Consider the following 27,993-nt stretch of genomic DNA (forward strand, 5'->3'; position numbering starts at 1 on the left):
GCAAATATATCAAGAGATGAGTGTCGTAAGTAAGGATGATAAAACCTGCTCCAAGTTCAGGCTGGTCCCTGGTTTGTTCATTTATTAACTCAATTTGTTTTGATCTGCCCATTTAAAAGCTTGAGTTGGTATATTATCAAAATTGATCTATATTAACCTTGTCAAAATATTTTGTAAAAGAACAGTTTAGTTTGATGAGTACAACAATAAACAGATGAAATTATTAGGTACTTAAACAAATTATAAGAAAACAAAAAGAGATCAACACTAAGAAATAATTTGTTTACTCATTTTAACCCAAGTAACTGTCTAGAAAATGAATAGCGTTATTTCAGCAGATACTAAAATACAGACCCCATTATGCAAATCGAATTTGCCTTGGAACTTACTTTCTACCCTTTCTTCGAGCGGAGCCATTAGCAAAGCCCTTTCTATTAGAATTATTGTTTGGTTTGTCAACCTCATCATCCTCGTCTTCATCCTTGTCCTCATCCTCATCCTCATCCTCGCTATACTCGCTCTGATCACCTTCTTCGTCCTCTTCAATGTCATCTTCGTCTTCATCTTCAACGTCATTCTCATCCTGCACTCCCCCAGCCACATGACCACCTCGACTTCCAGCTCTGCTCCTTTTCAATACTTTTAGTTTTAAGTTTGTCTTTGTGTCGCAGCCAATCCATGCGTCACACATCAAATGACTGTTTAAACTGTAACTTCCTGCCTGTGGAGCTTGGATCTTGCCCAAGATCAGTCGGCACCCTCTCTTAACTTTCGCAACAGCATCTTTAACAGCAGCAGCAATCTCCTCCATATTTGCCCCCGATGCTTCCATTTTCGCTTCGGTTATTGTTGAAGCAGTTGTTATGGCTGCTGCTTCATCCATAAAGTTGATACTTTCAGAAAACCAGACATCATTTGAATTGGCATCTGCAAGTAAAAACCAGAAATTCTCTCCCTTGGGGAATGGATAGTATGGAGCATGTGGAAGAGCAGCGATCAAACCATTAGCACGTCTGACTGTCACCCATGCCTGCACGGTGACAATGTCCCCCTCTTGGATGCCTTCCTCGCCCTCAGTCTCGCATGTAACTTCAACTGTTGCACGAGGCATCAATTCTAGCACCTTCTCTACGTCTTGCACTTCAGCAGCGGATAGGCCAGCAACATCAGAAAGCAGCTCAGCACGTTCTTGAAGGGTCATGTCCAGGAGGTTCTGTAGTGTACGCACCTTCCATGGACAAAAAAGAGTAAAGGTTATGACTATGACAAGAACCATGTCTTGAGTAATGATTAAACAATTATAGAGTGGTAAATATGAACAGAAGAAAGAATGCTGCATGTACTCGCAAGCAAACAACCACACTTTTCTAATAACTGTCTATAGCCAACTTCTCAAGGAACGTCTCTGATATGTCTGAATAGGAAAAGATGCTTACCTTCTTCGCTATCTTTGTGATGACTGCATCGTTAAAATTTGGAAGCTGTAAAAGCGAAGCAACACCATCAGAGGATCCTGAACCTGCCTTCCTAGCACTAAGGGGAACGGCCTGCATTCACAACAGACGAACAAGATTCAATATTCTGAAAATCTGAAGCTTTTACCTTAATGCGGATAATATGAGGTCGCACACACCTCAAGGTACAATGAAAAGGAGGCATGTTGACAGTGACCTACCAACTAGGACAGTTTGGTCCAGTTAAAACTCCAGGGGGGAATGGAACCGGTTCAAAGCCCAAAATTACTAGCTTTTACTAGGAGAGCCCCGGGTTTGTTTAAACTTATTGTTCATAATTTTGAAGAATGTAAGACATTACATTGTAAAATGTAATTATTTACAAATCTTAAATTGAAACTTCAAAAAATACCAACTGTAGATGTGGCAAAATCAGCCCATGGAATCATAAACCGACCAACCCGACCAAGTTTGGGCGGATTATTGACCCGTCAATTTCAGGCCATCAAAGTTGGGGCTGATATGTAACCCACATTAATCCATGAGAAATTTTGTCAAAATATTTTTAAAAAAAGACATTTTTTTTATTTGGTTTGTCATATATACTCGCAAAGTAAAATAATAATTTTATTAGGTACTAAGAAATTTATGAAAGAACAAAAAAGCATTAAAAATTAGTAAAGGCAGGTTGGGTTTTGACTCGCATTTCAACCTATTTCAGCCAAAGTAACTTTTGAATGGATCAATAACCCACCCATTTTGATAACTCAACCCGTCTTGACCTGCCCAAATTCAGCCCATTCCGCCCATTTGCCAACTCGAATTAACGGCAGAAGATTACAGAGAAGCTGATGATTATTCAAAGAATTCTTCAAATTGAAACCTCAAATATTATCAAAATGCAAGTTACTTTTTATTACAAGCCCACCCGGTCCTGGTCCATTCCAATAGCTAGCCTAGCCCGGTCTTCATTGATTTTGGGAGACAATTGGGACCAGCCCAGCCTGTCTGGGACAGTTTCGGAACCCATTTTCTTGGCCTGTTAGGTCGGTCTCCTGGGCCAACCAGACTCAGTTTCCAGGTCTAGTCAACAGGGAAAATCTAATTTGCTCTCATGTGTATGTAGAGATAGTAGGTTACCTCCCTTTAACCAAAACATAATCAAAGTACCTCCTCATGGATGTAAAGACTTTGCTAAATCAACCTAAACTTTAGCAGTTGAATGACAAAACTATGCTTACAGACACTTTAGTAGTAGTAAATAAGTCATTTGACACGATCACAGAAGTATTGCTTAAACAGCACTAGATGAAAGACCTGAATTATGCACTGGGAGAGCTCGACGATTCCAATTGCAGGCCTTAGCCAACCATGTCCCTTAGCAGTGCGTGGCACAGTTGCCATCTGCATGAACAATAAACAAGATGACCAACTCCAAGTCACAGTTGAAAAAGAGGGTAGATAAGAAACCAAAAGTTAAAGTTTAAAGTCAACTTATATTAGCCAACACATACTTAACAGCAGCAAATCATATTCATGTACAAAAAAAAATGGATGGATGGCTGCATAACATCAGACTATCTCAACCTAAAAGAAAAGTTGTTCGACAAAATAAGTTCAAAACTACATCTATAAGATATCAACTAAACTATCTCAAACACATAATACTGATTAAAAAAAATCTTCCAAAGTTTCCACCTAACCGCCATAAATATGCCAAGTAATGTGAAATACTGTTCTAATATCTTCGTTCTGCCCTCACAATTTACATTTTACTATGATGCAAACGAGAAGTAGATTAGGAGTCTGGATTGCTGAAGATCAGAAAGGAGAATTTAAAGAATGGAAACTTGGTTAAGACAATTCTTCAAAACTTAATTGCTAAAAAGCTTGTCAACCTAGACTGGCTTGTGTATGTCAAACCCAGGTCAGTTTCCCAAGAATGTTACAGTTTGAGCTTGCCTTTTAATGTCTTACTCTATTTCCAGGCAATTTTATAGTTATCCTTTTATTTACTTTGGAGTGTTTGTTGTGGTTGTTCTATTTGGAAAATAAAAGGTGGTGTGTTTTTTAGCAAGAAAAACAAGAGAATTACTTCCATTTGGACCGCCTATTAGCTTTCCCACCAGTAACCTAGTACTTCCATAACAAATTCAATCTATCAAATTCAACTCAAAGTACCAAAAGTCAGCATATGTACCATCTGATGAATAATAATAGCATGAAACAAACTCTCAGATGTAAAACTGCATGATACTAAAAGTAATGCACAAATTTACCTTGATTAGCCCTTCGAGAAGGCGAGGCGTAAACTGCAGCACATGTTTGTAATCCTGCTGCAAGTTACTAGAGAAAGTGTCTGCTTTACGAAGTAAATGGGCTTGAATCAACAATTCGGCCTGAAAAAGAAAGGAAAACAAGCTTACTACAAGAGATTTATGGTAAATACAAAATGCTTCAAGTATCATGACTCATTGCTATATCTCTTTTGAACTTCACCTTAACAATAGCTGGAAGTTGTTTCCAAAATTTTGCTTGTTCCTGTCTGGCATTCTTACCATCCAGGTTCAGTTCACTTTTCACAAGTTTGAAGAGTTCCTGAAGAGGTTCATCATCAGCTCTTCGAACTGGAATATCCATGAACTCAGCTGCCTTGACGAATACATCCATAACTTTGCTGTCATTTCAAATATCGCGAGTCATTTAAAAACAATCACATACATACTGAACACACTCAATATCAACCAAGGCAAAATGCTTAATTTTCAAAGATTGAGGAAGGAGTACATAATTAAAACATGTCAAACAGCCTCTCACCTTCCACACCTTTCTGTAGGATGTGATTTTAATGTGTAATGATCAAGATTGTTTAACAAAAAGGAACAAGATAATTGGAACAACATTAAGGACAACAAAGAAAATATTTTGATGAAGAACAATAAGGAAATATTTTCTTTGGACACATAGTTGTCATTGTGAATGAAAATAACTTTTTTATCTGATGATGATGGTGACTTCTATATAATATAATTTGACAATGTGTCATTCCCAAGAAAAACAATAAAGGAAATATTTAAATGAAAATTAAACCAAACGTCAGGACCTATACTTGATCTTTAAGTAAAGAAAAAAGAGCACTTTACTAATAAAGTCACACATGGGGCAGGGATCGTAACACAGTGCTGGTTTAGATTGATTAGGAAGATGGGAGATGCACACTAACAAAATTCTTTGCTTTCAAGTAACATGCTTCACAAGACGAAAATTCAATCCTAGGAAGTCCTATGGACAGATACATCAATCAAAGAACAAATGAATATGAGTTGCATAGACATTTGCCTTGAACAATGTTGTTAGGCTAACAGACAATTGCTTGTGTACATAGGAGATAATATTAAGATTTTTCTGAAAGGAACTATAGCAGCCCCAAACATGCCCTTCAAGATACCAAAAGATATACCTCCAGAACCCAATGTTGTAATTATTAGTTTATTTATCCTTTTTGTATGGTGTTGGGGCCTTCCATGTACTTCAACTAATTTCACAGAGTACCTGCTACCTCCCACCAATACATGTACTTGGTAACTATATCCAATTTTGACACAATTTACAAAATAAATAATTAAATTTCTGACTGGATGCTCACATAATCTTATCTAGAGGAACCATAGAAGCTATATAGCAATTACAAATAGCTGATCTACATTGGTTAAGCATATGTAGCATGGAGGGAAGTAAAGAAATAGATATTTAATTCATGGACAAAATCTAAACACGAGGCAGTTAGTTAAGGATTTATACTGATTTCTGGATTCACCAGAAGCTAGAGAGGAAAAATGAAACCGGATGACATCTAACACTTACAGAACTGAAAAAGAGCAGTCCTCCCACCATCCTTATCGAAAATAGGATTAGTTCTATTCTGATGTTTGATTTGCCAAGGGATAAGTAGGAGCTCTCAACCAATGGTTTTCTCCAACAAAGAGTTACTATTTCTTTTTCGGCTGAGGATGTATAAATTCAAAAGGAAGTTTTTGTTTAAGACAAATTCTAAGAGAGTTAATTTGATCAAGTTAGTATTACTTCTTCGGTTAATGCACCATCATATTTTTACAGGAGACTTCACAACGACACGTGTCAAATGTATATTTATGTACTGAACAATTACAGTGTATATGTGTAGCAAAATATTTTTACCTTGGTGCCAAGGAGGGCTTCACTAATTCAAAATAAGTGATAAGAGTTTCACGCCTGACATTATTTCCCCCATACTTTGATGCTCTTGATAGATAAACAACACCAAAAGCCATTGGCAATAGTATAAAACCTCCAAGAATCCAAAGTAATAATATACCACCAGACGAGCCATTAAAATCAAGTAAAAACTGAGGAAGTGCTATCCCCATTTGAAAACCCTACAGCAGGACGTAATATTGTTAGTATGTGTGTATGGATTTCAAGGCACTGAACATATTTCTCTCATTCCATAGATAAGGTGACTTGTATAATTTTATTACTGGATAACAATCAGCACCTGTCTGCCATCTGGATGTCCATATTTCTCAAAATTCTCCCTTGAGACAGGATCTGTCAGGGCCTGGTAAGCTTTGGATATATACTCCACAAAATACTTATGAGCAGCTGAAAATCAAGAAGAAAGATTAATATAACTGGTAAGCAGACATCAAAATACAGAATGCCCGATTCTTCATCAATTTCAGTTTCTTTTTCCCCTTTCTTTCTTCTTTTTTAATCTCTCAGTGTTTGTCTCTTTTTGAGAGAGAGAGAGAGAGAGATTTTCATCATTTAGAGGTAAAGTGACACATAAACTGCATCTCAATAACACCTCTCACCTGGGTCAGGGTTTTTGTCTGGGTGGTATTGTATTGAAAGTCTCCTATATGCTTTCTTTATTGCAGATTCGGTAACTCCTGGTGCTAGCCCAAGAATACTGAACGGATCAAAAGCTTCAATCTGATTTGAAAGAAAAAGATCCAATGTCAGCCAGACCTTCACTTGCAACATATATTGGCTCCTTTTTTTTTCCCCAATTCTTTTGGCTGGGTGAGGGGAGGGGGAATTACAAAACATGTTTTCCTAACCAAGGCATAGTGAAGGGGGTTCAATTTAATTCCTTTTGGCAACACATTATACTGTGCAAATAGAGTTAAAATTGTTTTTTTGTATATATATATATATATATATAAGTTTTCGAATTACCTTGAAATAAAAGGAGGCTTCTAGTATAGTGGAAAAGGAGGTTTAAACTTTACTTTTTAGTCACAAATTCAAACCCCATGAGTGGGAATCTAGCATTTTATTGTATCTCCTTATCTAAGTTCCCTGTTCTGCAACCGTTCCTAACATCGATATGCAAGGAGAAAAATCTAGGATAACCTATCAATGTCTTTAGAGAACTGTAGTAATTGTAGCATGGTTGAATCTCACCTCACGACTACTTTGCTTGATGCTATAAACAAGGAAAATCACAATGACCCAAAGCAACAGCAAGGTAAAGTTGCTACATGTTGAAAACTTAGAGATCTGCACGAGGAAATTCAAAGATTAGCAAAAACTCCATGCATACATCCAACATAAAATTGTATACAGATGCTTGGTTGATAGCTCACCCTTCCAAAAATGGATTTGCGATATTTTCCTGATCGAGAGCAAACTGAACACGCACAGTGAATACTCTTTTCCTTCTTTGAAGCAACACGGAATAATTTAAGTATTGTATAGGGTACTAAAGGCAGGGCAATTATTGACAATATAAAAATTGGGAACAAGGCACTATTTTCTCCAGTGTCAGCCATGAGAATTTCTCCACAGATATTCCGCAGATGCTATAGCCTGCAAACAGAAGTGATAGTAAGCAAATTGATTAGGACTGCACCAAACGGGGATAGCAGCCTTAATTCCAATAATGACAGCTAACTATACTGCACTATTTAAAGAACCCTAAGACAAGTCATTTAGTATTGGAACGAAAGCGGAATGGACATGGATAGTTTCATATTGAATCACATGTGATTGATTCTACACTGTACCAGCTCTTAACCACAAACAGGCAAATTTTAAGGAAAACAACTGAAATTATCAGCAAAATTCCGCTCGATCAACTGATCCCTTCATATATATAACCTGTGAAACCAATATATGAACCTCAATATCACAGAAACATAAGTAAACTAATTCCTAACAATAATCTCTGAAATGAGTAAACTCAAAAACATTGGGGCAAATCATAAAAATGGGAGCTTCAGATTGGCAAGCCTAAGTCCGATAAAAAAAAAAGGACAAATCAAAGTTATTCATTTTCTCAGACAACAGCAAAACCCATAGAAAGACTCTCATTTGACGCACCCCCAAGAAAACAAATAGCAGGATTAGGTCAAAAGATGAAAACCCATTTGATTTCAAACAAAATCTTCCCCTCTTAAAGTAAAAATCAAGAAATTCCAAGATTTGCATAAAAACGAAACAGGATAATGAGGGGAAAACTTGCCTCTTTATCAGTGATGGATTCTTCAACTTAGCAAAATCAGCTATGAAGAATGTTGAAATTTGATTGAGGGACTACGACTGGTAACCCGAAACGTAAGCCCCCAAAGATTTTATTTTTCTCGCAGCCCGTTTACTTTGTAGCTTGTAATTGAAAATTGTGAGTTTTGTAAGGATTTGACATTGGGGAAAATATAAAGTAATATATAGAGTACTACTTAACAGATTTTTATAATCTTTTTCATTGGGACTGAGCCATGAAGTTGAGGGCAAAATTGTACCCAAAAACTTATATTTTTCGTCTATTTTAACATAAGGAACATGCGTGACTTTCTAGATTTTGGCGCCCAAGCGTTTTTTTTTTTTTTGGGTCTCTATTCTTTTCGTTTCAAAAAAATGAATTCTTTTTTTTTTAGTTTTTTTCAAAAAGAATAATCTTTTTATTTTTTAATTACATTTTAAAATTAATTTTTCACGTGACATGTATAAGGCCACAAGATCAAAGGGCAATGTTGTACATTTAACCTAACTTTAATTTAGAAATACAAGATACAACAGTCTTCTTTGTACTCTTAAATCCGTGTAAAGTCAAATCACGTCATTCTTTATGAAATGGAGGGAGCATTAGTTACTGTGGTATCATTTGAGGTTTTTATTTAGAAATTACTCATTAGTCAATAACACTATAAGAGGATATGTATATTGTTGTGGTATTATTAAGGTTTCTTCTTGAGAAATTATTTATTAGTCGATGATACTATAAGACTGTGTGTATATGCATATATGATATCATTAAAATTTCTTGATCAGAAATTATTCATTAGTCAATTATACCATAAGAATGTATCATAATGAGTATATATATATATATATATATATATATATATTATACTAATACAGTATCAATTAAGAGAAATTATTGACATTAATGATATTCATACAATATATGATATGATATCAATATAAGATATGATACTTATTTAGTATCAGTTAAGCAAAATTAATTGAAAGGATATATAGTGTAATTGTTTAGTTGCATATGAATGTAAAGGAGTATATGTTAGTCATTATTTTGCTTTATGGGGATATTTGTTTAGTTTCTTCTTCTTCTTTTTTTCAGGTTTGCAGTTAATTGAAGATGTCAGTTATATTATTTTATGAAAATTAATTTAAATTTCACTAGTTTATAAGATAATTACTTATATGCACTTAAGTTTATAATATTACGTATCTTATCAGATTTTTGTTCGTTTATATACATTTAGATACATGTAACTCGGGATACATGGGATAGAATTTAGGCGTATTTTATTCTAGATACATTTGAATCCAAGTGAATTCGCATATATTTAGGGTACATATCAAATATCATCCGCCTTTCTTGCTTCTCTCCCATATCGTACGCCACTCTCCTATGTATTTCGTATCTCAAATACATGATGTGAATCACACCAAATACATACATGTGTATTTAGTGTGAGTCACATGTATCTGGGATGCATAACATATTTCGCTCGCTACTCTCTCTTTTCTAATGTATTTGGTCGCAAAAATACATGTATAAAAGTGTATTTTTCTAAAGATATTGTAGAAAACTCCTAGTTAGTGGTGAGATACATAATAGTTTGACGCATAGATAATGATAGTATATATGGTAGTGAAGTATGTCTAATTATGTAGTTTCTCACTATTTAATGGATTAAATACTTGAGTGGATCTCTTTTAAAAGATAATTACTTATTTTAAATATACTATTTAATTATAACCATTTATAGCAATATAAAGCAACACTAAATATTTTATTAAATTTTTCTTCCCTCGCCTCTTTCACTTTTTTTTTCCTCTCAACTTTTTAATTTTTCTCTTTCTCTCGCTCCTTTCTTTTTGTTGTTTTTTCTCTATTACTTTTTTTTTTGCTTTTTTTATTTTTTGCTTTCTTTTTTGTGGTCTCTCTCTCTTTTTGTTTTCTTTTCTTGTTTTATTTCTCTCTCTACTTTCTTTCGTAAAATAGTCAATAGGCGTGTAGTGAATAAAATTTGTATCAATAGTTAATTAATTAAATAAATAATTTAATCGCAACAAATGAAGAGACACAACAAATTGCAAAATAAATCAAACTTGAATTAAAAATGTATTACACACATATCAAAGTTGAATAAAAAATGTATTATACATAATGATCTACAGAGTAAATTAAACTTATAATATTAATGAATTAAACAAGTAATATTGGCTCCAAAATATCCTTGTCATCCACCTTTTGGTTCAAAATTGACCACTTATTTAACGGTTTTAAATTTAAACTATTTAAATATTTTTTAAATACGTGGCGCTAAACTATTTGTTATAATTTAACTTATTAGTATAATTTATAAATCAATCCACTACCCACCCATTACTGATAAAACCCCTTCAAATTAATAAACTCGTCAAATTAAATCCCTTCAAATTAATATTTGGGTGGGGTTTAGTTAGTAATGAGTGGGTAGTGAATTGGTTTATAAATTATATTAATAAATTAACTTATAACCATGGTTGAATGCCAAGTATTTTAAAAAATATTTAAAGAGTTTAATTTTAAAATAATTAAATAAGTGGTCAATTTTGAACTCAAAGGTAGATGACAAGGGTATTTTGGAGCTAATAGGTAGATGAGAAGGGCATTTTGGAGCCAATAGGTGGATGAAGGGTAATTTTGTACTATTTTCAATATTTCAAGGGTATTTTAGGCCCTTTTCCGTTTTAAAACTTATATTTTTAAAAAAATACTATTTAGATATATTCTTAATAATTTAGCACTCACTAATTGATAAAGAACAAATATGTGATACTCATATTAAGAGATTAATAATTTGTGAAAGAGAAAGTAAAAGAATTTAAGAATTAATTATAGTGAATAGGATTCAATTTGAATTAATAAAGAATACTATAAATAAGAAGGAATAAAAGAAAAAAAAACTTTACACATTAATAAGGCAAAATGGTGTGTGAACCCTTATACTTGTATTAATTTGTATTATAAACCCTTCTACTTATTTTTTTTGTCATCTGAACTCCTGTGAAACACAATATTTTAAACACAATTGTTGATGTGGTATGATGTGAGTTGCACAAACACGTATACAATGATCCAAAAATAAAAAAAATAATCCACATATTGTTTCTTCAACTTTTGAACGCCATGAGTTTGAGGATCAAAGATTACTAGTTACCTTACAACAGTATGTAACTATACTATGTATTTTTGAACGAAATTGATATTGAAACCCTAGTTACTCGTGATCCAGCCTATGGTATGTTCATGGATCAACAGAACTGAATCCTCTAACCAATCTCGTCTCCACCGTTTAATCGACGGTATCGACATTGAATGATGCCCTATTTTCAGTCCGGGTGCGGATCAAAACTCAGATGCAACACACCAACTCTGCGTCAAAAAATCCGATTTGATTTACCAAGTCATTCACGCCCCCAATATCCCTAGGAAACTTATCACTTCTTGAATGACGATGATTACAGATTTGATGATATGAGAAAATTGTTGAATGATTGAGAAATTGGAGTGTCGAATACGATTGATTTGAGGGAGTTGGCAATGAAGGAACTTGAGTATGAGAATCTTCAGAGTTGTGGCTTAAGGATTTTGTGAAGGAAGTTATTGGAATTGAGTTTTACAAGATGAAATTGTTAGCTAAATACTTTTGTTGAGATTAGACTGACTACGTTGAACCGTCATCGTGAAGACCAACAAAATTAAACCAACAAAGATACAATACAATCAATTCAAAAAAAAGATATGAGTAAATCGAAGAAAAAAAAAAGAGAAGAAATTTGAAGAGACAAGATCGATAAAAATACAAGAGAAGCTCAAATTTGTCCAACCATGGTGATGAGTAAAAATAAATAAGAAGAGATTGTTGTTAAAGGAAAAAGTCTAACTTTTTAAGGCGTCTCACGCTCTTGTTTTGTGTGTATTACACGCTTCATGTGAAGTTTTTTCACATATGATGTCATATCAAAAGTTGTGTTTTAAATGTTGTATTTGGATGGGTTTAGTGGCCCAGATGACAAAAGATTAAATAAAAGGGTCCAGAATACAAACAGATAAAAGTACAAGGATTCACCAGACCATTTCGCTCATTAATAAAATGATAAAAGAAAGAAAGAAAGAAAGAAAAAGCTTCAAAAAATGAACATATGAAGAGATTAATTAATGAAAAATAAAGTAAAAAAACTTAAGAATTAATTATAGTGAATAAGATTCAATTTTAATTAATAAAGAATACTACTTAAATAAATAAGAATAGATGGAACTATGGAAGGGAAAAAAACAAAACCTTTGCACATTAATAAGAATGACCAAAAGAAAGAAAGAAAGAAAAAACTTCCAAAAATGAATGTTGCACAAGAGGTTCGATCCTGTGCTGCTGGTGAAGCAAATTGTCTGGTTTGCCAATTGAACTGTTCACCATATATTTTTGTAGGTGACAAAGAAAGTATATATTACTCTTTATACACACACACACACACATATATATATATATATATACTTACAAAGTTTTTTTCGAGATCATTGGGTGCCGTAACACCTCAAGGGTACCCATAAACCCACCCCAGAGCACATCGATACTTGATATTTTCTACTCATTTTATTTTTATTTATTAATTTAATAATTATGTTTAATCTCTTACCCTACTCATTCATAGTAACTTTACCAAACAATAAAATATGGTATAATACAATATAATACAGTACATTATGAAACAATACGTAATAACTAGGGGTGTGCATTTGATTTTTCACTATTCGGTCTTGTAAAAGTGCAATCCAATCTGATCAAAATAAATTTGATTTGGTTTGATTTTTCTCTATTTAATTCAATTTTTTTGATTTGATTACTCGATTATGTCAATAATTAGCAACATAACTGAAGTAACAACATTGAATCTCTTAAATATACTTTCTAAAACAAATCATAAGTAATACTTAAAACACAATACTGATAAGTATATCTATTAAACAAATAAAATTAATTCAAAAAAACAAAAAATCAATCCGAATAAAAAATTGATTTGATCATTCAATTTAATATGAATAGTATATACCCCTAGTATTAACCATCTAAATAAAATGTAACATGAATTATGTTATATCGGGATTAGTAATTAGTATTGTGATAACCGATAAGTTATCTGTACCAAACAATAAAATAATAATATGAAGATTAATTATCCAAATGACAAAAGTACCCCTAAGATTCCTCAAAAAGTCCAATTTATCCTGGACCCTCCATGGCTACTAGTGATAGTGAACCAAAATTAAAAACCTCATCCCTACCCCCTTCAATCTTCATCCAATTTTTTCCCTTCCTATTCCCTTTTATCTGCCCAATTTCAAGAATCTTTTCCTCTTTGCCCTTCTCTGATTCTTCTCTTCAATTGCCCTGATAAGCTCATCGTAAACATGCGTTCGGATTCCGGGTCGGGTTTTCCATCGTCGGTAAGAATTTCTGGGCTCAACACCACCGGAAAAGGTGGACCAGCGTTTGTTGGTCAGGTTTTTAGCATGTGTGACCTTTCCGGAACCGGTCTTATGGCTGTATCTACCCATTTCGACATACCCTTTCTCTCCAAAAGGTAATCCTTGTATCTGTTTTTCCAATTACAAATTGATATGGATACAGTCAAGTTGTTATCTTTTTGCTTCCTTTGCAATGTTTTTGGCATCAGTAGGAATTGAGAGATAGAACATTAGTGTAAGGGGGAGTGACTAGTTGTCTATATTCACGGGAGTACAAACACTTGAAGAATGAACACAGTTTTCTATTGTACTCTGGGATGGCCAGAATGAGAAGCAGCTAAATGGATATTTAGAAAAAAAAATGTGTAGTAAAAAAAATCATAAATGTGACTTCTTGAATGCTAGCAATCAGAAAGAGAGATACAGGGAAAGCAAATGAAGAAGATGTTCTAATTACTCTGGATTTAATAAACAATTATCTAAGTTATGGTGCACTCCACGGTGTGTTCTAGTGGTTAGTAAAGTGGGTTGAGCACGATGAGGTCTCAAGTTTAATTCCTAGCATAGACAAAACACTAGGTGGTTTCTTTCCATTTGTTCTAGCTTTGGTGGATTGAGTTATCAGGTACTTGTTGCTTGTGGGAGGTGATAGGTATCCCGTGGAATTAATCTAGGTGCGCCCAAGCTGTCCAAACACCACAGTTATAAAAAAAGAATTGATTTTTTTGAAGTTAAGGTCATAAAGCATTGAAATAAGAATGAAGCTTTAAGAAGCTCTAATATGAGTTCATCACTTCAAAGTTTTACCCTTTGGAAGTGTCAGTAATCACTTTTTCCAGAAGAAGTCATAAGGTTGTTCTGACTTCTTCAATGGCTTGGAAGATTGCTTAAATAAGTTTCAACTTTCTGACTTTTTATTGAGGTAGTGACTGGAGAATGGGGGCATTAGTCGTTACTAGTCATTAATTCATTTAAGACTCCTAAAGTCTTAAGAAAGCTAGTCAGATTTTTGTGCTTAGAGCAAAGTTTAGTTTGCTTGCTCAGTAAACTTGAAACCACTCCTATCATAATCGAATAATAGAGGAATGAATGGGGCATCTTTCCTAGCACTAAAAGGCAACACAATTGTTGCATTTAATAGTGGTTGTGAAGAGGGTAAGAACCGATCCTTACTCAATTAAAATAGAAGTTATGAGTAAAATTTATACTGCTGAAAAGCTATTGTTGATTATGGGTAAAAACGAGAAGCCATTGTTGGTTGTTGCTATGCGACTCAAAAAACTCTTACCATCCTCCAACTAGCTTTTCTCCTAATAGACTCCTAATATCTGTTTATCAAGATTCACCATCAATAGAGGAAATATGTTTACCATCTTAATTCAAGACCTGTTTTGTGGACAAATATTGCAATGAAATACAACTATGGTGAATAAAAGTTACATGTAGTAGTTTTTCTAAAATCACATGTTTTAGCCTTGTCACGAAAAATGTGAAACAGTCGTCTCTTTCACTTCTGCAAGTATCTTGCATAAAAATATGAGTCATAGTGATAGATGGGGTCTTTAGTATTATCTACTGACATTTTTTTGATAGTCTTGTATGTGAATTCCATTTGATCTGCAGCTGCATATTAAAAACCTTTTCGGTGGGTCCATGAAGCAAGAGGTGTCTTATCTTTGTTTTGGATCGAGTAAACTACTTGTGCTTAATATGATTCATGACCTGAGCATGCAGCTGGAAATCATATCTTATTTGATATCTGCTGAAATTTTGATGGAATTGGTTGTCATTACAAGTAAAATTCTTAGCTGGCCAGTGTATATATAATATTTGCAGAGTATAGTGATCTTTTATATCAGTATCTTATCTTCACCATATCTTCTCATACTAGATTGTAGTTCGAAAAGATTGTATGTTGAGTGTATAGTGTCACTCATAAGATTAATTTTGTGATTTCCAGGACTCCAGAATGGCTGAAGAAAATGTTTGCAGCAGTTACTAAGAGCGAAAGAAATGGTCCAGTATTTCGTTTTTTTATGGATCTCGGTGATGCAGGTCTTATCTGAACCAGTTAGATATTTATTTCTGTTTTCTATATGGTGCCACCACTCTCCCAGGGAACATATTAATCTCATGGATGGATACTCATTGCTGTGTTTTTTTTTAATAAAGTGATAAGATGCCCTTAACGGTATAATCAATGAGCTCTTCAGGTCTTTAGCTTACACCCTCCATCTCTCTTCCTCCCTTTCCCTTTTCTGGTTGTTGGTTAGATTGCTTGAAAATATCCCTTTAAATCTTAGGTCATGTAATTCAAACTCTTTTTATCTTTTTTTATTTAAAAAATCGTGCAACTCAAAACTCTTTCTTTTGCTTACTGAATAATTCCATGATGGGGAAGCCCCTCATATCCTGTTTAATAATGGTTTGTCTGTTGAGGTCTCTTACATGCTGCCTTCTTGTTTTTTCAGTTTCTTATGTTAAGAAGCTGAATATTCCTAGTGGAGTGGTGGGTGCATGCCGTCTTGATTTAGCATATGAACATTTTAAGGTACGTTCTTGGTCAAAATTGTGAATATGATTTGTATTTTGTTTTGAAATTGGAGCTTTTATTTTGTGGAGCTTAATCACCTCCATTTGTACTAAAAGTGTACTAAAAGGGTATTGATTGGTTCAACAGATAGTATGCTTACTTCACTGTCGTATTCTAATAGGAATATTTCAATTTTTATATTTCTGATCAGAATATCTGCTGGTGAATAATTTACAGTATAGTCAAGCAAATGTAAAAAGCAGATCATTATCACCACACTGCATTTAAATGGAAAAGTAAAGAAAAATGAAAAGAACAAAAACAAAGAGAAAGGAGTTTTTGGTTTTGTTTGGGGTGGGGGGTGGGGGGTCAATGTAGGAATTAAGGACGCTGGATTTTTTAAGACTAGTTCATTGTTAGGTAAAGATGTTAAGATCCAACAGCAAGAACTTGTAGAAGAAACAAACAAACTAATCTTGAACATCAAGCAATCGGAGAGAAGCACCACAATTTGTGTGGGAGATCTGGGATGAGAATCATGTTGAATCTTGTACTGCTTTACGGTCTAGTTTGAGACTGACAAACACAAATTAATTGAATGTTGTTTAGGACATATTCATCACTTGCATGACAACATATTATATAGGCTTGAAATATCAAACACATTGTAGTGATTTATGCGTAGGTAATATCAAACATATATCTTTTGGTTTTACTTTTACCTTGAATTGTTTTTTCCCTGTTAACTATAGCTTCTTAAACTATTAAGAAGGGAACAATTTGTTTGTGTGAAAAAAGGGGTCATATTTGCCCCTCTTCTATTGAAACAGGTTTGGTATTGCTCTACGTTATACTATCGGTCCATATATGCCCGTAATTTTACAAAAGTTAGTAAGAGTATATCGGCCGACAGTATAATGGAAGACAATATTAAACCTTTTGCAATAGTGGAGGGGCACATATAACTCTTCTAATTTGTAAGATGTCCCCTCGTGTGTGGGTTGATTCTTCTTGGGCCAAGCAATACTGGCATGTAGAAATATTTTGTTGATACGCGAACAAAAATGTTGGATATTTGCCGTTCTAATACCAAGTTGAACAGTGTGAACCACATCATTTAAAAACACAAGTGGTTAAAGATGAGGAATTTGAATTTGCTTACTATAGGTCAAAACATGCATGTTAAGCTATAAGATATCAATTATGCTTGACATGTTACCTGCGTTAGTGTGAGGTAGCAGGTACCTCGTGGAATTACTCGAGGTGTGTGCAAGCTAGTTTGCCATATGCCTTCTAGGATCTCTTCTAGGTATATATGGAAGCAAATCTTAGACCTGGGTTACATACTTTAAAGCCGTGCAGAGCTTGGCCTAAATCGGATTATAAATAATATTACTAGTGGACTGGATTGTCACAGAAATAAGACCAACTTACCTTGTGTGCTATCTAGTTCAGTGAAGCTTTCATCATGATTCTCTAGTTTGTGGTTGATTAATAAGAGATGTGAATTTGCTAGTTCTGAATAGTCTAAGACAGTTTTGAGCAAAATGATACCTACTGGAGTCTAAAGATACCCTTCCACCTGAAAACTATTTGTACATGTACTAGGTTCTGTCATTGCCACTATTTACTGAACTTCAGGATGCTATCATCTTCCATAAACAATTTTACCACCTTATTATTTTCTTGTGCAGGAAAAACCACACCTGTTCCAATTTGTTCCGAATGAGAAACAGGTTTGATGCTGTTTTGAGAATCAACTGTTAAAGCTACTTATTCATCAGCTTAAAATTTCTGCAAATATTTACTGCACGTTCAGGTCAAGGAAGCCAACAAACTGCTTAAGGCTATGCAGCAGTCTGATGGAAGGAAAAAGGTGGACGGTGTTCCTGTTTTCAGTGCTCAGAACTTAGATATTGCTATAGCAACTACAGATGGTATAAAATGGTATTTTTATCTTCTTATGCTCGATCACTTGTATTTCTGATTTGTGACATCCGGAGCTTCACTATATTATCATACTAGCCTTGTTAACTAAAGGCCACTTTGGGTTGTTGATATATAACAGTGTCTCAATAAGTCTATACTAGTTTACTGCACGGTACAAACATCTTTGGATTCATGGTCATGGTAAGATAGCTGATTGGTCCCTTAATCCCTATAAATTTGTTGGCCAAAGGAACCCATCATTTTTTAAAAAAAATTTGAAATAAATTGTCAACAGGATGAAATTTGTTGTGATCTTGAGAATTACGATTAACAAGGGGATGAGAGTTATTTGCTAATTTAATTCAGAACTGTGAAAGAATCTGCAACATTCAATAAAATCTGCAAAGAGGGTGATACCTTTGATTTTCGTATCTGGGTTTGTATATTAATCAACAAATGAATAAACATTAATTGAATAGCCTCCTAACACTGACTGACTCAGCACAGTGCAATGCAAGATCAGACAAATGTTGATCCACTTCAAGGAGTGTATCACTTACATGAGTGAGACTGAACCAAAGAGCTTATGATCTGCAATGGAACTTGACGCCAATGAATGGAATAAAATATAAGTCAAGGATTTCTTGGAGTCCCACATCGGTGTATTGTTTGCCTCCTTATATGGTCTTTTGGACAATCCATCTCATGAGCTAGCTTTTAGGGTTGAGTTAGTCCAAGGTCATCTTTTACATGACCAATTAGCTAAACATGTTTAACCTAATATTCATATTTATATTAGTATTTAGGTACTGGACAAAAACCATATTGACGATGGAGGAAGGTAAAAAAAAAACTTCCAAAAAGCTGTTCCCAACTCTAGATGGACCCTAAAACATCTAGAATTCGACTTAGTCTCATTAGAATAAACATTTGTTCTCCAAAAACAGAATAACAAAATACATTTAAGTTTAACTCCTGCACATTGCTGCTTATGTTTTCGGAACATCTGTCATTCCTCTCTCCATATAGTCCACCCAATGCAGGTAGGAATAATCCTCCATCTGGGCAAGTAAACAAAGAGGAATCTAACTGAAGGAACAGGATGAAGTAGCAAGTTGCACTGAAGAAGATGTAATTCCTTTGAAAATCTAATTACTAGTTGAGGAGGTTGTTCAAGACACCAACACTTCAGAATGGATTTAACAACACACCATCAAACTAAGTGCAAAATTGGGTGTAGATCTTAAAGGGTGTGATAAGAAGGCCAAAGAATTATTTATGAAGATAGACAGCAACAACCGGATGAACAAGGGGGAGCAAGCCATTGTAAAAAAGAAGGGGGGTGAATGAACTGAAAGGGTTAGAGTTGATGCCAATTCTGGAGTTATGGCTCAAGAAGGAGGGGGTGGGGGGATACCTGGCAATAAAAGATCAATGAAGTTGGAAAGAATGCCTTGGAATTTTAGGGGGCTAAATTTTGGCAGAAGGAGGAGGCTAATCAGAAACATTCTACATACATGGAATTATGGAAAGCTGATGTAGTGTGTCTACAAACTCAGTCTCGTAATTTGTAATTTGTTCATCATAAAATTCATGAACAAGTCAGTAAATGTGTTCATTTTGGTAGTGCTTTCCTTGTCCCTTCAGTGAGGAGAGGTTTGAAATGGAAGAAAAATTCTGGGTACAGTAAAACAGGGGGATCCAAATGTATAGCCTTTCGTGATCCATCGGGAAATGATCAAAGTTGAGAAACAGAGGATCATGAGTTATAACCCAAATTAACATTGAACAATTACCCTATAATGACTATCCTCTTGTAACCATGTTTTATCTAAGCTGTTCTATAAAAATAGTGGACAAAATATCAATTCGGATCACTCTCAAGGATGAGGTGATTGAATGATCTTTTGGTGCGAAGGCTCTCAAATTAGCCACCTGCTTCATCAATTATTCTGTAAATTTGTGAGACTGATTGAAATGTGGGTGAAGCAGTTTTAAGAATACAAACTTTTGAAGTATACAACATAATCTGTGGATTAAATTTAGACTGTCCAGTCCACTTATATTATTTTATTTTATTGGTTTTTTAATTTTAATGGTGGAGTGTCCAGTTCACCTTTTGTCAAAACCACTTTATCAACCAACTCTTCTGAAAAACTGAATTGTTAAAGAAGAATCCTAAATAAGGATTTCCAATTAACTGTTTTCTTTGGCAGCTTCAATCTCTAGTTTTCTTTCTTTTTTTTCCTTGTCATCTTATACGAATTTCTTCATCTTCTTATCAGGTATACTCCTTATTTCTTTAACAAAAACATGTTAGATAACATTCTTGAAGAATCTGTTGACCAACATTTCCATTCACTGATTCAAACAAGACACATGCAACGTCGAAGGGATGTTTTTGATGACAACTTGGCTGCCGATGTAATTGAAGAGATGGGAGATAGTATGTGGGAGCCTCCTGAGGTACTAAACTGGTCAGAGATTGAAAATGTGTAAGGAGGAACACAAATAGTGATGAATTTTACTTTAAAAAGGAGGATGGTGATAAATTTTCTTAGGTGGTTTCCCCTTTAGTTTGCTTTGGGGGTGGGGTAGAGACGGATGCACTGTAGAATCTGTTGAATTTTTTACATGGATTTGAAGGGTAGGGAAAGTTCGCCAACCACAAATGTGGTGATCTTATGAGTGGCTATAATCTTGATCAAACGTGTACCCATCAGCAATTAGCGTTGGTTCTTTTTTATATTTTATTTGTTTTAGCAATCTGTTTATTTTGTTGTGCTGTGGAAAATACAAATATCACCAACCCATTGGTTTAATGATTGACAGGTGCAAGATGCACTCGATGAAGTGGGTCCACCAGCGATACCTTTGAGTGTCATATCAAAGGCTGCTGAAATTCAGCTTTTACATGCTGTCGATAAGGTTCTTCTAGGGAACAGGTGGTTGCGGAAAGCAACAGGAATTCAACCCAAGTTTCCTTACATGGTTGACTCGTTTGAAAAGAGGTAGCTCATTCATTTTCAAGAGTTCCTTCGTAGGGAGAAGTGATCTTTTCACATGGTTCATGCCTTAAAATCTTTTAATAGTGACGTTATTTCATCATATTATGTCACATTGTCAGTGGCTAGATTCGGGTGTCTCAGAATTCTCCAAACTCTGAGCAAAGATTTGGATGGTATAAACATTTGATTGTAATATCTCAATCCCCAAAATTGTTTGATTTTGCAGGAGCGCAGCGTCTTTCCAGAGAGCATGTAGGATTTCGGGGTTTGTTAATAATTCTCCGTTGGAGGCTAATAATAACCAACTACAGTGCATTGGCACCTCAGCAGTCGAGGGAGCTGATAATGTCTCCAATAAGAAACGATTAGGGCTGGATATCCGACTCCCTTTTGGGGGCTGGTTGAGTCCTGCATGGAGTAAAGGACAGAAGCAGCAGATGATGGAAGATAAAAGGTCCTATTCAGTTTACTTTTCCATGAAAATAACATGGGCCATTAAAAAATTAATTCTGTTTTTGGAAAAAAATCTAAGATTTTTAATGGATTTATTACTGTCAGGGAATACAGAGAGGTACATCCATCACCTCTTCTTCCGAAGATTACTATGGTTGGTATCTCAATGGGTGAGGGTGGGCAGGTGAGCAAAACCACTTTGAAGAAGACAATGGAGGATTTGACGAAAGAACTGGAATATACAGATCAGAAAAGCTCATATGGGAATAATGTTGATGAAATAACATTTGAGGAGAGGGATCCTTTATTCGTAGCTAACGTTGGTGATTATCATTCTAGTGCAGCAAAGGGAGGTTCAACTCGATGGGTTCGAGGAGGAACCTTTTAAACAACCTCTGACCAGGTTTTTGTTCCTTCTCAAATTAGCTGCTTACAATGTAATTCTAGGAGATAATTAAATGTATATTAGTCTGCTGTTGCTGGCTTTATATTGTAGCTGGTGAGATAGTTTTCTCAGGTTTTAGCTGATTGGATGAGGCAAAATTTGGTTAGAATAGATCAATATCAGCATCTGTTGTAGCATATAGATTATTGTAACAATGTATACTTTTGAGATTTAGCAGTTGCATCTTGTAAACTACTGAGTTTCTTTATGATCCTTCAAGCCTCAAAGATGTAAAGATAGTAGTGATACTTTGATCTATCATACCATAAAAATTTGTATCTGAATAATGTGTAGAAAATCAGTCCAATTAGGCTCAAGTATGAGTTATACATTACAATATACTTGATATACTATTATGTTATACCTTATTTTACTATCTACTAGAGTACTAATTTCCCAAATATATATTAGTTTAACATATTAACATGCTACATACTATATTTTACTTGTAAATTCTAATAAATCATTTTTAATCACACACTTCTAGTACATGTACATATTCTGCCCCCTCTTTATATGTACTTTACAAATACTATATACTCTCTCTACAATTATCACTACTTTACTCCTATTACATACATACAATTTTCCTACATTATGTTACTCGTATATCAAAGGTATATCACTTGATATATTTTGTGTATATCACACATATTTTATATACCTTGTATATTTTCAACTACCAATTGTTTTAGCCACTCTTTTTTTTTAATTATTATTTTTTAACTATCTTTATTTAGCAAGTGAAATAAATAACTTTCATTTGTCTATTTAAAAATAGGCTCCAAGGCTTGTATAACACCTTTTCTTCAAAGTAAATAAAATCCTCATCCAGAATCTTGTCCGTGATTAGAGACCAAAACAAAATTTATATTTGCAAATGGTTTCTTCTAATTATATTTTTCTAAAATTTAGGTGGCTGCTTTGAATATTTTCTAAACCAAGGGTAATAAAGTCATTAAGTTGTCAACTATTTTGTTCAATTCGAAATATGGTGCAACAAATATTATGATAGGAAATGTATTTTGAACCTAGTTCATCCCTATAAACTAGTTAGGGTAAGTTAATCATTAAACTTGATTAGCACTAAATGACACATGATGCTACTGATCCGATAATAAATAGAGAAAATTGCATAAATATTATAGAGATTAAATTTAATCACGCTCTATAGCTACAATTTGCTTAATTACGCTTCATAGCAATAGTTTCGCTTGTCAAAGGTGTTTTCGTTTGTATTTTTAGCTTTCAATGTATAAACAAGGTAAGTATATACAAATTCTATATTTATACGGAATTTTTCAGAATTTTGTTTGTATATTTCGATTGTCATAAGAATTTTTCAGAACTCCAGTTCTATATTTCATTTGCCAATATACAAACATGGTAATTTATTATGATTTTTTTCATAACTTACACAAATAAAATGTATCAACAAATTCCATACAAATAAATAGGGTAAGTATATACAAAATCTGAATTTATACAATAATAATACGAATTATACAAGATTAAAAATTTATACAATTAGAAATTGAATAGCAAAAATTTTAAGAAACTATAACCACTAATCATAAATATTTGAAACTGTAACTATGGCTCATAATATATTTATAGTATAAATTTTTGTCTTTTCAAGTAATTTTTCCTAACAAGCGTTGCAAAAATTATTCATTAGATAAGCATATAATTCATTTTGAAAAAATTACATGACTTGATAATAAATAATTACAGATTTTAGTGATACTTTTTATTTATTATCATTTATAACAATACTATGTTAAATCTGCAATATGTATCAAAAGTGAATTATGTATATAACATATATATGTATTATAATTATTTTTTGAAATATATTTTGTTTATTTGGTAAAAATTTGACACATTGTATTATAAGTGTACTAAAATGTGTGATAAATGTATTATCCATCATTAAAACTTGTATTATATGTGAATAATAAATTGTTCTTTATAAAATATATTAAACTTGTATTATAAATGAATTAAAAGTGATCAAGTGAAAAAAATGTTATTGCTATAATGATAAATATTTTTTAATTATAGTATATTTATGTAAATTTTTTTTAAGGGAGCTAAATTTCATGTCAAAGAAACTCACAAGAAAGAGTCCATTTCGGTAAGATATTTCAGAATATATACTAAGCGTGATTTATAAAAAATATTTTCCGTTTTAAAATTTATTTTATTGCACCAATGAAGAAATTAATTGTCATATTTTTAGGGAGTTAAATTTCATGTAAATTAATATTTCTCTAATTACAAATTGTAGCTATAATTTCATTAGCATCGAGATTATGAAATACACAATTACTAATCTCTATGCTAATGAAATTATAGCTACAATTTGTAATTAGAGAAATATTAACTAAGGAGTCTGATTATTTCTCTAGTCTCAACTATTTAGGAAGTTTCCACTAACAAATTCTGGCATAATTTGTGTTTAGTTCTTCGATTTTATTCTTTAATTAACTATTTTTTTAAAAAACTGAAAATAGTATTAACTTTTTTTATGAGAAGATTCTCAGAAAAACGAAAAGCAAAAGAAAAAAAGAAAAAGAAAAAAAAGAAGGGCATACTAAGATTTTTATAAATAAAAAGAATTTCATTATAATTCTAAATTTAGCAACTGAAAAATAAAAAAATCAATTCAAGAATAATACTTTCCAAATCTTATATTGTTACTTATCTTTGAAGACTAATCATATTTTGCAAAATCGCTGCAGTAGCAAGCGATTTTGCTTTTTCCGGCAGAGGAAATCGCTGTTGTTCCAGCGATTTTGCCGTTTTGGTTAATATAAAATTTTATATACCGTTTTGAAATTTTTACACTACTAGAAATTTGACTTACTGCAACGCTTATGTAGCAACAATTCTATAATCGTAGCAATAGCTCACCTATTACAACGGTTATAATTGTGGCCAAATAATCTTGAATCTAATAGAACAATTCTTTAAATGAACTGTTGCATCATCCCTATAACCGTCCCTATAGAGATTCTATGGCTACAAATTTTATAACTGTCGCAATAGCTAACTCTATGACAACGGTTATTTTAGGAAAAATATTGTGGTTCTGATTTTTATCACTAAATATATTTCCCTCCTAAAAAATATATTTCCCTCCATTAATTTTGCAAAGCTCCTAAATATATTTTTATCCCTAAATATATTCTCTCATTAAAAAATCTAAAAGAAAAAAGACTTGTTTTCCAAAACCTTCACCGATGTGAGCATACTCCACAAACAACGTTAACGAAGCCCTATTCCATAGATTTTCAATCAAAGCAGCTCTTGGACAGCAAAGCTCTGCGACAATGAAGCATTTGGTGAGGAAAACAACAACGAACAATTTCGAAGCTTTTGGTAAAGCTCGTTGGTCCTCTTGGATACCGAGGTTTGACTACAAAATCTTCCATATAAACGTGAGTAATGTTTATGTTTTCTCTACTAGTTCATGATTTCTAGGTCTCCATTGAATTATTTTCAAAAATCATAAAGAATAAACAATGGGTTAGTCTTAAATCTATATTATTTGTTCTAATCTAGGCAGTCTATACACATCCCCTGTATTAATCTGTGATGTATAGTTAAACAAGAAAAGAAAACACTTCTAAATTAAAGTTACAGTTCAGTATTTTGGGTTAAGCTTGAAGAAGATTTAGGGTTAAACTTGAAGCAGCTTTGGGATTAAACTTGAAGAGGATTTAGGGTTGAGTCAGCCCTTTGTAAAGTAGAACCGTTGAAGAATCTATTAGAAACCTTTTTGTGTTCTCGTCTCATTGTCGCTGTCCCGAAAAGATAATTCTTTTGACCTCAACTCATTTTAGCCGGCAGTTTGTTTTGATAATCTAAAGCTTACTGTCATATTTTGTTCTCCTTCGCTCGAATGGTTGTTTTATTCATTGATTTATTGTTGATGCATAGTGATGGACTGTTTGGTTTCAAATTGAGTGTATCTTAGTTGTTTAAGGTATAAGCTATGCTCTTGTGTTTGGTGTTGTTTTGTTCGTGAGTGATATTGTTTCAATCACTTGTTGGTTTAGTCAAGTATGTTTAAGAAGTTATCTATCAACTTTATTTAACTTTGGTTAGCATGGTTCTAGTTGTTTGGTTGCTTTGTTGTTCCTCTAGTTCAGCTCGTGTGCTTGCTTCCTTTTACTTACTGCATTAATTTGAGCAATTGTTTTTCTCATGTTTGTTTGTGATATGTGGAGTTTCGTCTTTCATCTTTAACAAATTCTGAAGAGTTTAAAGAGCATATAACTGGGAGGTTGCGACTACACATAGTTCTTGTGATTTCTTTGCTTATCTCATTAATCTTTGACTAATTTTCTCATTTTATATGGTTGATTTAATTGCCTTTAGTAACAACAACATCACTTCGGAACTGGTTACTAACAGGTGTACTTATTGCAAACCCATTAACAGTGTGCTTTTCAATTTGTGCAAAATCACTACTGATTGGATAACCATCGTCGTCAAGGACCCGGTAACATTGTACTCTCTCCTTCCTTTGTTTCAGGAATAAAGTTTAAATGTGAGGTGAATTTGACCTCGCCTCCAGGGAAATCGAGGACTTAGGAATCATTATGAATATTGTGCATGAGATTTAACTGTGTTTGAGCTTTATTTGAGTCAAAACGGAAATAAGCTGGTGTGTTCTCTTATTTATTATATAGTATTAACATGGCATTTAAACTATTTTTTATATACATTTCAATGTGACTAGGAGAAAAATAAGGAGACAGTATCATTTAAGGATCTGTTGTGGTTACACGAACAAGAAAATTCGGGCGTTTGTACAAGGCTTCGAATGAAGATACTACTAGTAAAACTGTATGAGTACTGTCTATTATTTTTTTATTGAGATAAATTATATATTTCATAAGATTGTGTTTGTTGTATATGCTTTGGTAGGCTGAAATGGAGGAAATTGAAAAACAAATGCAACAACTTATTGAATACAAGAAATGTAAGAAAAGGATGCTATTAAATGGAGGAACAAATGGAGGAACAAAAGAAAACTGTGCGACAGGACGTTATAGCAGATGTAATTTCACAAATTAAGCATGCGAGATTAATTGATCCTAATATACTGGCAGCACTGTCCATTTCTTCACCAAGAGAATCGACTTCTGTTCAAGCGGGTGAGCAATGTTGGTGTCGCTAATTCTATCTTTTGATTATTTCTTCTTCTTCTTCTTCATCTTCTTCTTCATATGTCTCTTGCAACTCTATTTCCTTTTTCTATTGTGACTTTGTTTATTTTTTTATTGTGACTCTTTTTTCTTGTTGTTCTTCTTCATTTTTTTAATTGATGGTAATGTGGTGTGTGTTATGAAGTATGTTGTTTGGCTGTGGATGAAATTGCGATAACTGAAAAGGAACTATGTTTGGTGATAGTGTTATGAAGTATGTGAATGTTCTGAAATTTGTGGAGCTTATTTTTGAATGTGCTGAAGTTTGTTGAGCTTATTAAAGATGAAATACTATGAAAATGTGAAAGTGTTGAAGTCTACATTTTTATTTTGATTGTTTGTTCTTCTTCTTTATGTTTCTGTTGCAACTTCATTTCCTTTCTCTATTACGATTTTGTTTTTTTTTCTATTGTGACTCTTTTTTTTTGTTCTTCTTAATTTTTCTATTGATGGTAATATGGAGGAGTGGTGAAGTATGTTGTTTGGTTGTGAAAGAAAATTGCGATAAATGGAATTGAACTTTGTTTTCACTTCTTAAAATAGTTTGTGGAAATAATGGATGTTTTATGTGTGGTTGTAATCAAATCTTGTTCGAGAGAAGATGACAAATGAATTTCTAGGACCAATGGGGCAGGGGGCTGTATATGTACTCAAAGTCCCATTGTTCAATAGATATTAAGCATATATGGCAGCAATGAAGAAAAAATTAACATTTGATGTGTCGTTTTTTACTTTATAATGGTTGGTGAATTCAGAATGAAATTCTTAAAATATTGAACCTTTGTGTTGTTTTGTTATTTGATGAGTTTTTATGAGCTGAATTTGTGGAAAGCTTATTTTTTTTTCCCTGAAATATTATGTGTTTAACATAGGAAGAAGCAATTCATTGCATTTTGAATTATACTGGTTGGTGAATTCTGAATGAGT

At 33.3% G+C, this 27,993-nt stretch overlaps 3 protein-coding genes and 1 pseudogene across 16 annotated transcripts; 3 read left to right on the top strand and 1 right to left on the bottom strand.

The window, feature by feature from the left end:
* Positions 1-209: 209 nt before the first annotated feature.
* LOC107014244 (dnaJ protein ERDJ2A) lies at positions 210-8,215 on the bottom strand. 2 transcript variants are annotated; one of them, XM_015214094.2, is made up of 11 exons: positions 7,963-8,215; positions 7,085-7,307; positions 6,903-6,998; positions 6,308-6,428; positions 5,989-6,095; positions 5,652-5,869; positions 3,954-4,131; positions 3,734-3,853; positions 2,772-2,858; positions 1,437-1,547; positions 210-1,228 (listed from the first exon to the last, which is right to left on the bottom strand). In XM_015214094.2, the coding sequence occupies exons 2-11, from the start codon at positions 7,268-7,270 to the stop codon at positions 386-388; spliced, it is 2,067 nt and encodes a 688-aa protein (XP_015069580.1). In that variant the 5' UTR covers positions 7,271-7,307; positions 7,963-8,215; the 3' UTR covers positions 210-385. The 2 variants fall into 2 exon arrangements, with proteins under 2 accessions (XP_015069580.1, XP_015069581.1); XM_015214095.2 differs by lacking the exon at positions 7,963-8,215 and adding an exon at positions 7,505-7,597.
* A 2,924-nt stretch (positions 8,216-11,139) lies between these two features.
* On the top strand, positions 11,140-11,666 carry LOC107013094 (annotated as a pseudogene).
* A 1,611-nt stretch (positions 11,667-13,277) lies between these two features.
* LOC107015155 lies at positions 13,278-22,208 on the top strand. Of its 2 annotated transcripts, none has more exons than XM_015215338.2 (9): positions 13,278-13,595; positions 15,440-15,534; positions 15,951-16,030; positions 17,707-17,748; positions 17,832-17,959; positions 20,227-20,407; positions 20,774-20,952; positions 21,176-21,403; positions 21,517-22,208. In XM_015215338.2, the coding sequence occupies exons 1-9, from the start codon at positions 13,423-13,425 to the stop codon at positions 21,788-21,790; spliced, it is 1,380 nt and encodes a 459-aa protein (XP_015070824.1). In that variant the 5' UTR covers positions 13,278-13,422; the 3' UTR covers positions 21,791-22,208. The 2 variants fall into 2 exon arrangements, with proteins under 2 accessions (XP_015070824.1, XP_015070823.1); XM_015215337.2 differs by having other exon boundaries at positions 13,279-13,595; positions 21,508-22,208.
* A 2,764-nt stretch (positions 22,209-24,972) lies between these two features.
* Positions 24,973-27,020, top strand: LOC107012444. 12 transcript variants are annotated; one of them, XR_003577124.1, is made up of 4 exons: positions 24,974-25,290; positions 26,297-26,357; positions 26,598-26,704; positions 26,786-26,862. XR_003577124.1 is itself a non-coding variant. In XM_015212293.2 (4 exons), exons 1-4 carry the CDS (start codon positions 25,183-25,185, stop codon positions 26,859-26,861), a joined length of 351 nt encoding a protein of 116 aa, XP_015067779.1. In that variant the 5' UTR covers positions 24,976-25,182; the 3' UTR covers position 26,862. The 12 variants fall into 12 exon arrangements, 4 of the variants coding, with proteins under 4 accessions (XP_015067779.1, XP_015067780.1, XP_015067781.1 ...); XR_003577122.1 differs by having other exon boundaries at positions 24,976-25,290; positions 26,270-26,357; XM_015212293.2 differs by having other exon boundaries at positions 24,976-25,262; positions 26,270-26,357.
* Positions 27,021-27,993: the final 973 nt, after the last annotated feature.

Source organism: Solanum pennellii, chromosome 3 (assembly GCF_001406875.1).
Source record: "Solanum pennellii chromosome 3, SPENNV200".
Taxonomy (NCBI): Eukaryota; Viridiplantae; Streptophyta; class Magnoliopsida; order Solanales; family Solanaceae; genus Solanum; species Solanum pennellii.

What these genes read in the sequence shown, in the direction of transcription:
- LOC107015155 (XM_015215337.2), top strand. Translation starts at nt 13,423, where the DNA reads ATGCGTTCGGATTCCGGGTCGGGTTTTCCATCGTCGGTAAGAATTTCT. An exon ending in GTATGTGGGAGCCTCCTGAG is followed by an intron (nt 20,408 to 20,773) that starts GTACTAAACTGG and finishes AATGATTGACAG; the next exon opens with GTGCAAGATGCACTCGATGA. An exon ending in GTTGACTCGTTTGAAAAGAG is followed by an intron (nt 20,953 to 21,175) that starts GTAGCTCATTCA and finishes TTGATTTTGCAG; the next exon opens with GAGCGCAGCGTCTTTCCAGA.
- LOC107014244 (XM_015214094.2), bottom strand. Translation starts at nt 7,270, where the DNA reads ATGGCTGACACTGGAGAAAATAGTGCCTTGTTCCCAATTTTTATATTG. An exon ending in AGACAAAAACCCTGACCCAG is followed by an intron (nt 6,096 to 6,307) that starts GTGAGAGGTGTT and finishes CTTGATTTTCAG; the next exon opens with CTGCTCATAAGTATTTTGTG. An exon ending in TTCTCGAAGGGCTAATCAAG is followed by an intron (nt 2,859 to 3,733) that starts GTAAATTTGTGC and finishes TTGTTCATGCAG; the next exon opens with ATGGCAACTGTGCCACGCAC.
- LOC107012444 (XM_015212293.2), top strand. Translation starts at nt 25,183, where the DNA reads ATGAAGCATTTGGTGAGGAAAACAACAACGAACAATTTCGAAGCTTTT. An exon ending in TGGTCCTCTTGGATACCGAG is followed by an intron (nt 25,263 to 26,269) that starts GTTTGACTACAA and finishes GGTTACTAACAG; the next exon opens with GTGTACTTATTGCAAACCCA. An exon ending in CCATCGTCGTCAAGGACCCG is followed by an intron (nt 26,358 to 26,597) that starts GTAACATTGTAC and finishes CAATGTGACTAG; the next exon opens with GAGAAAAATAAGGAGACAGT.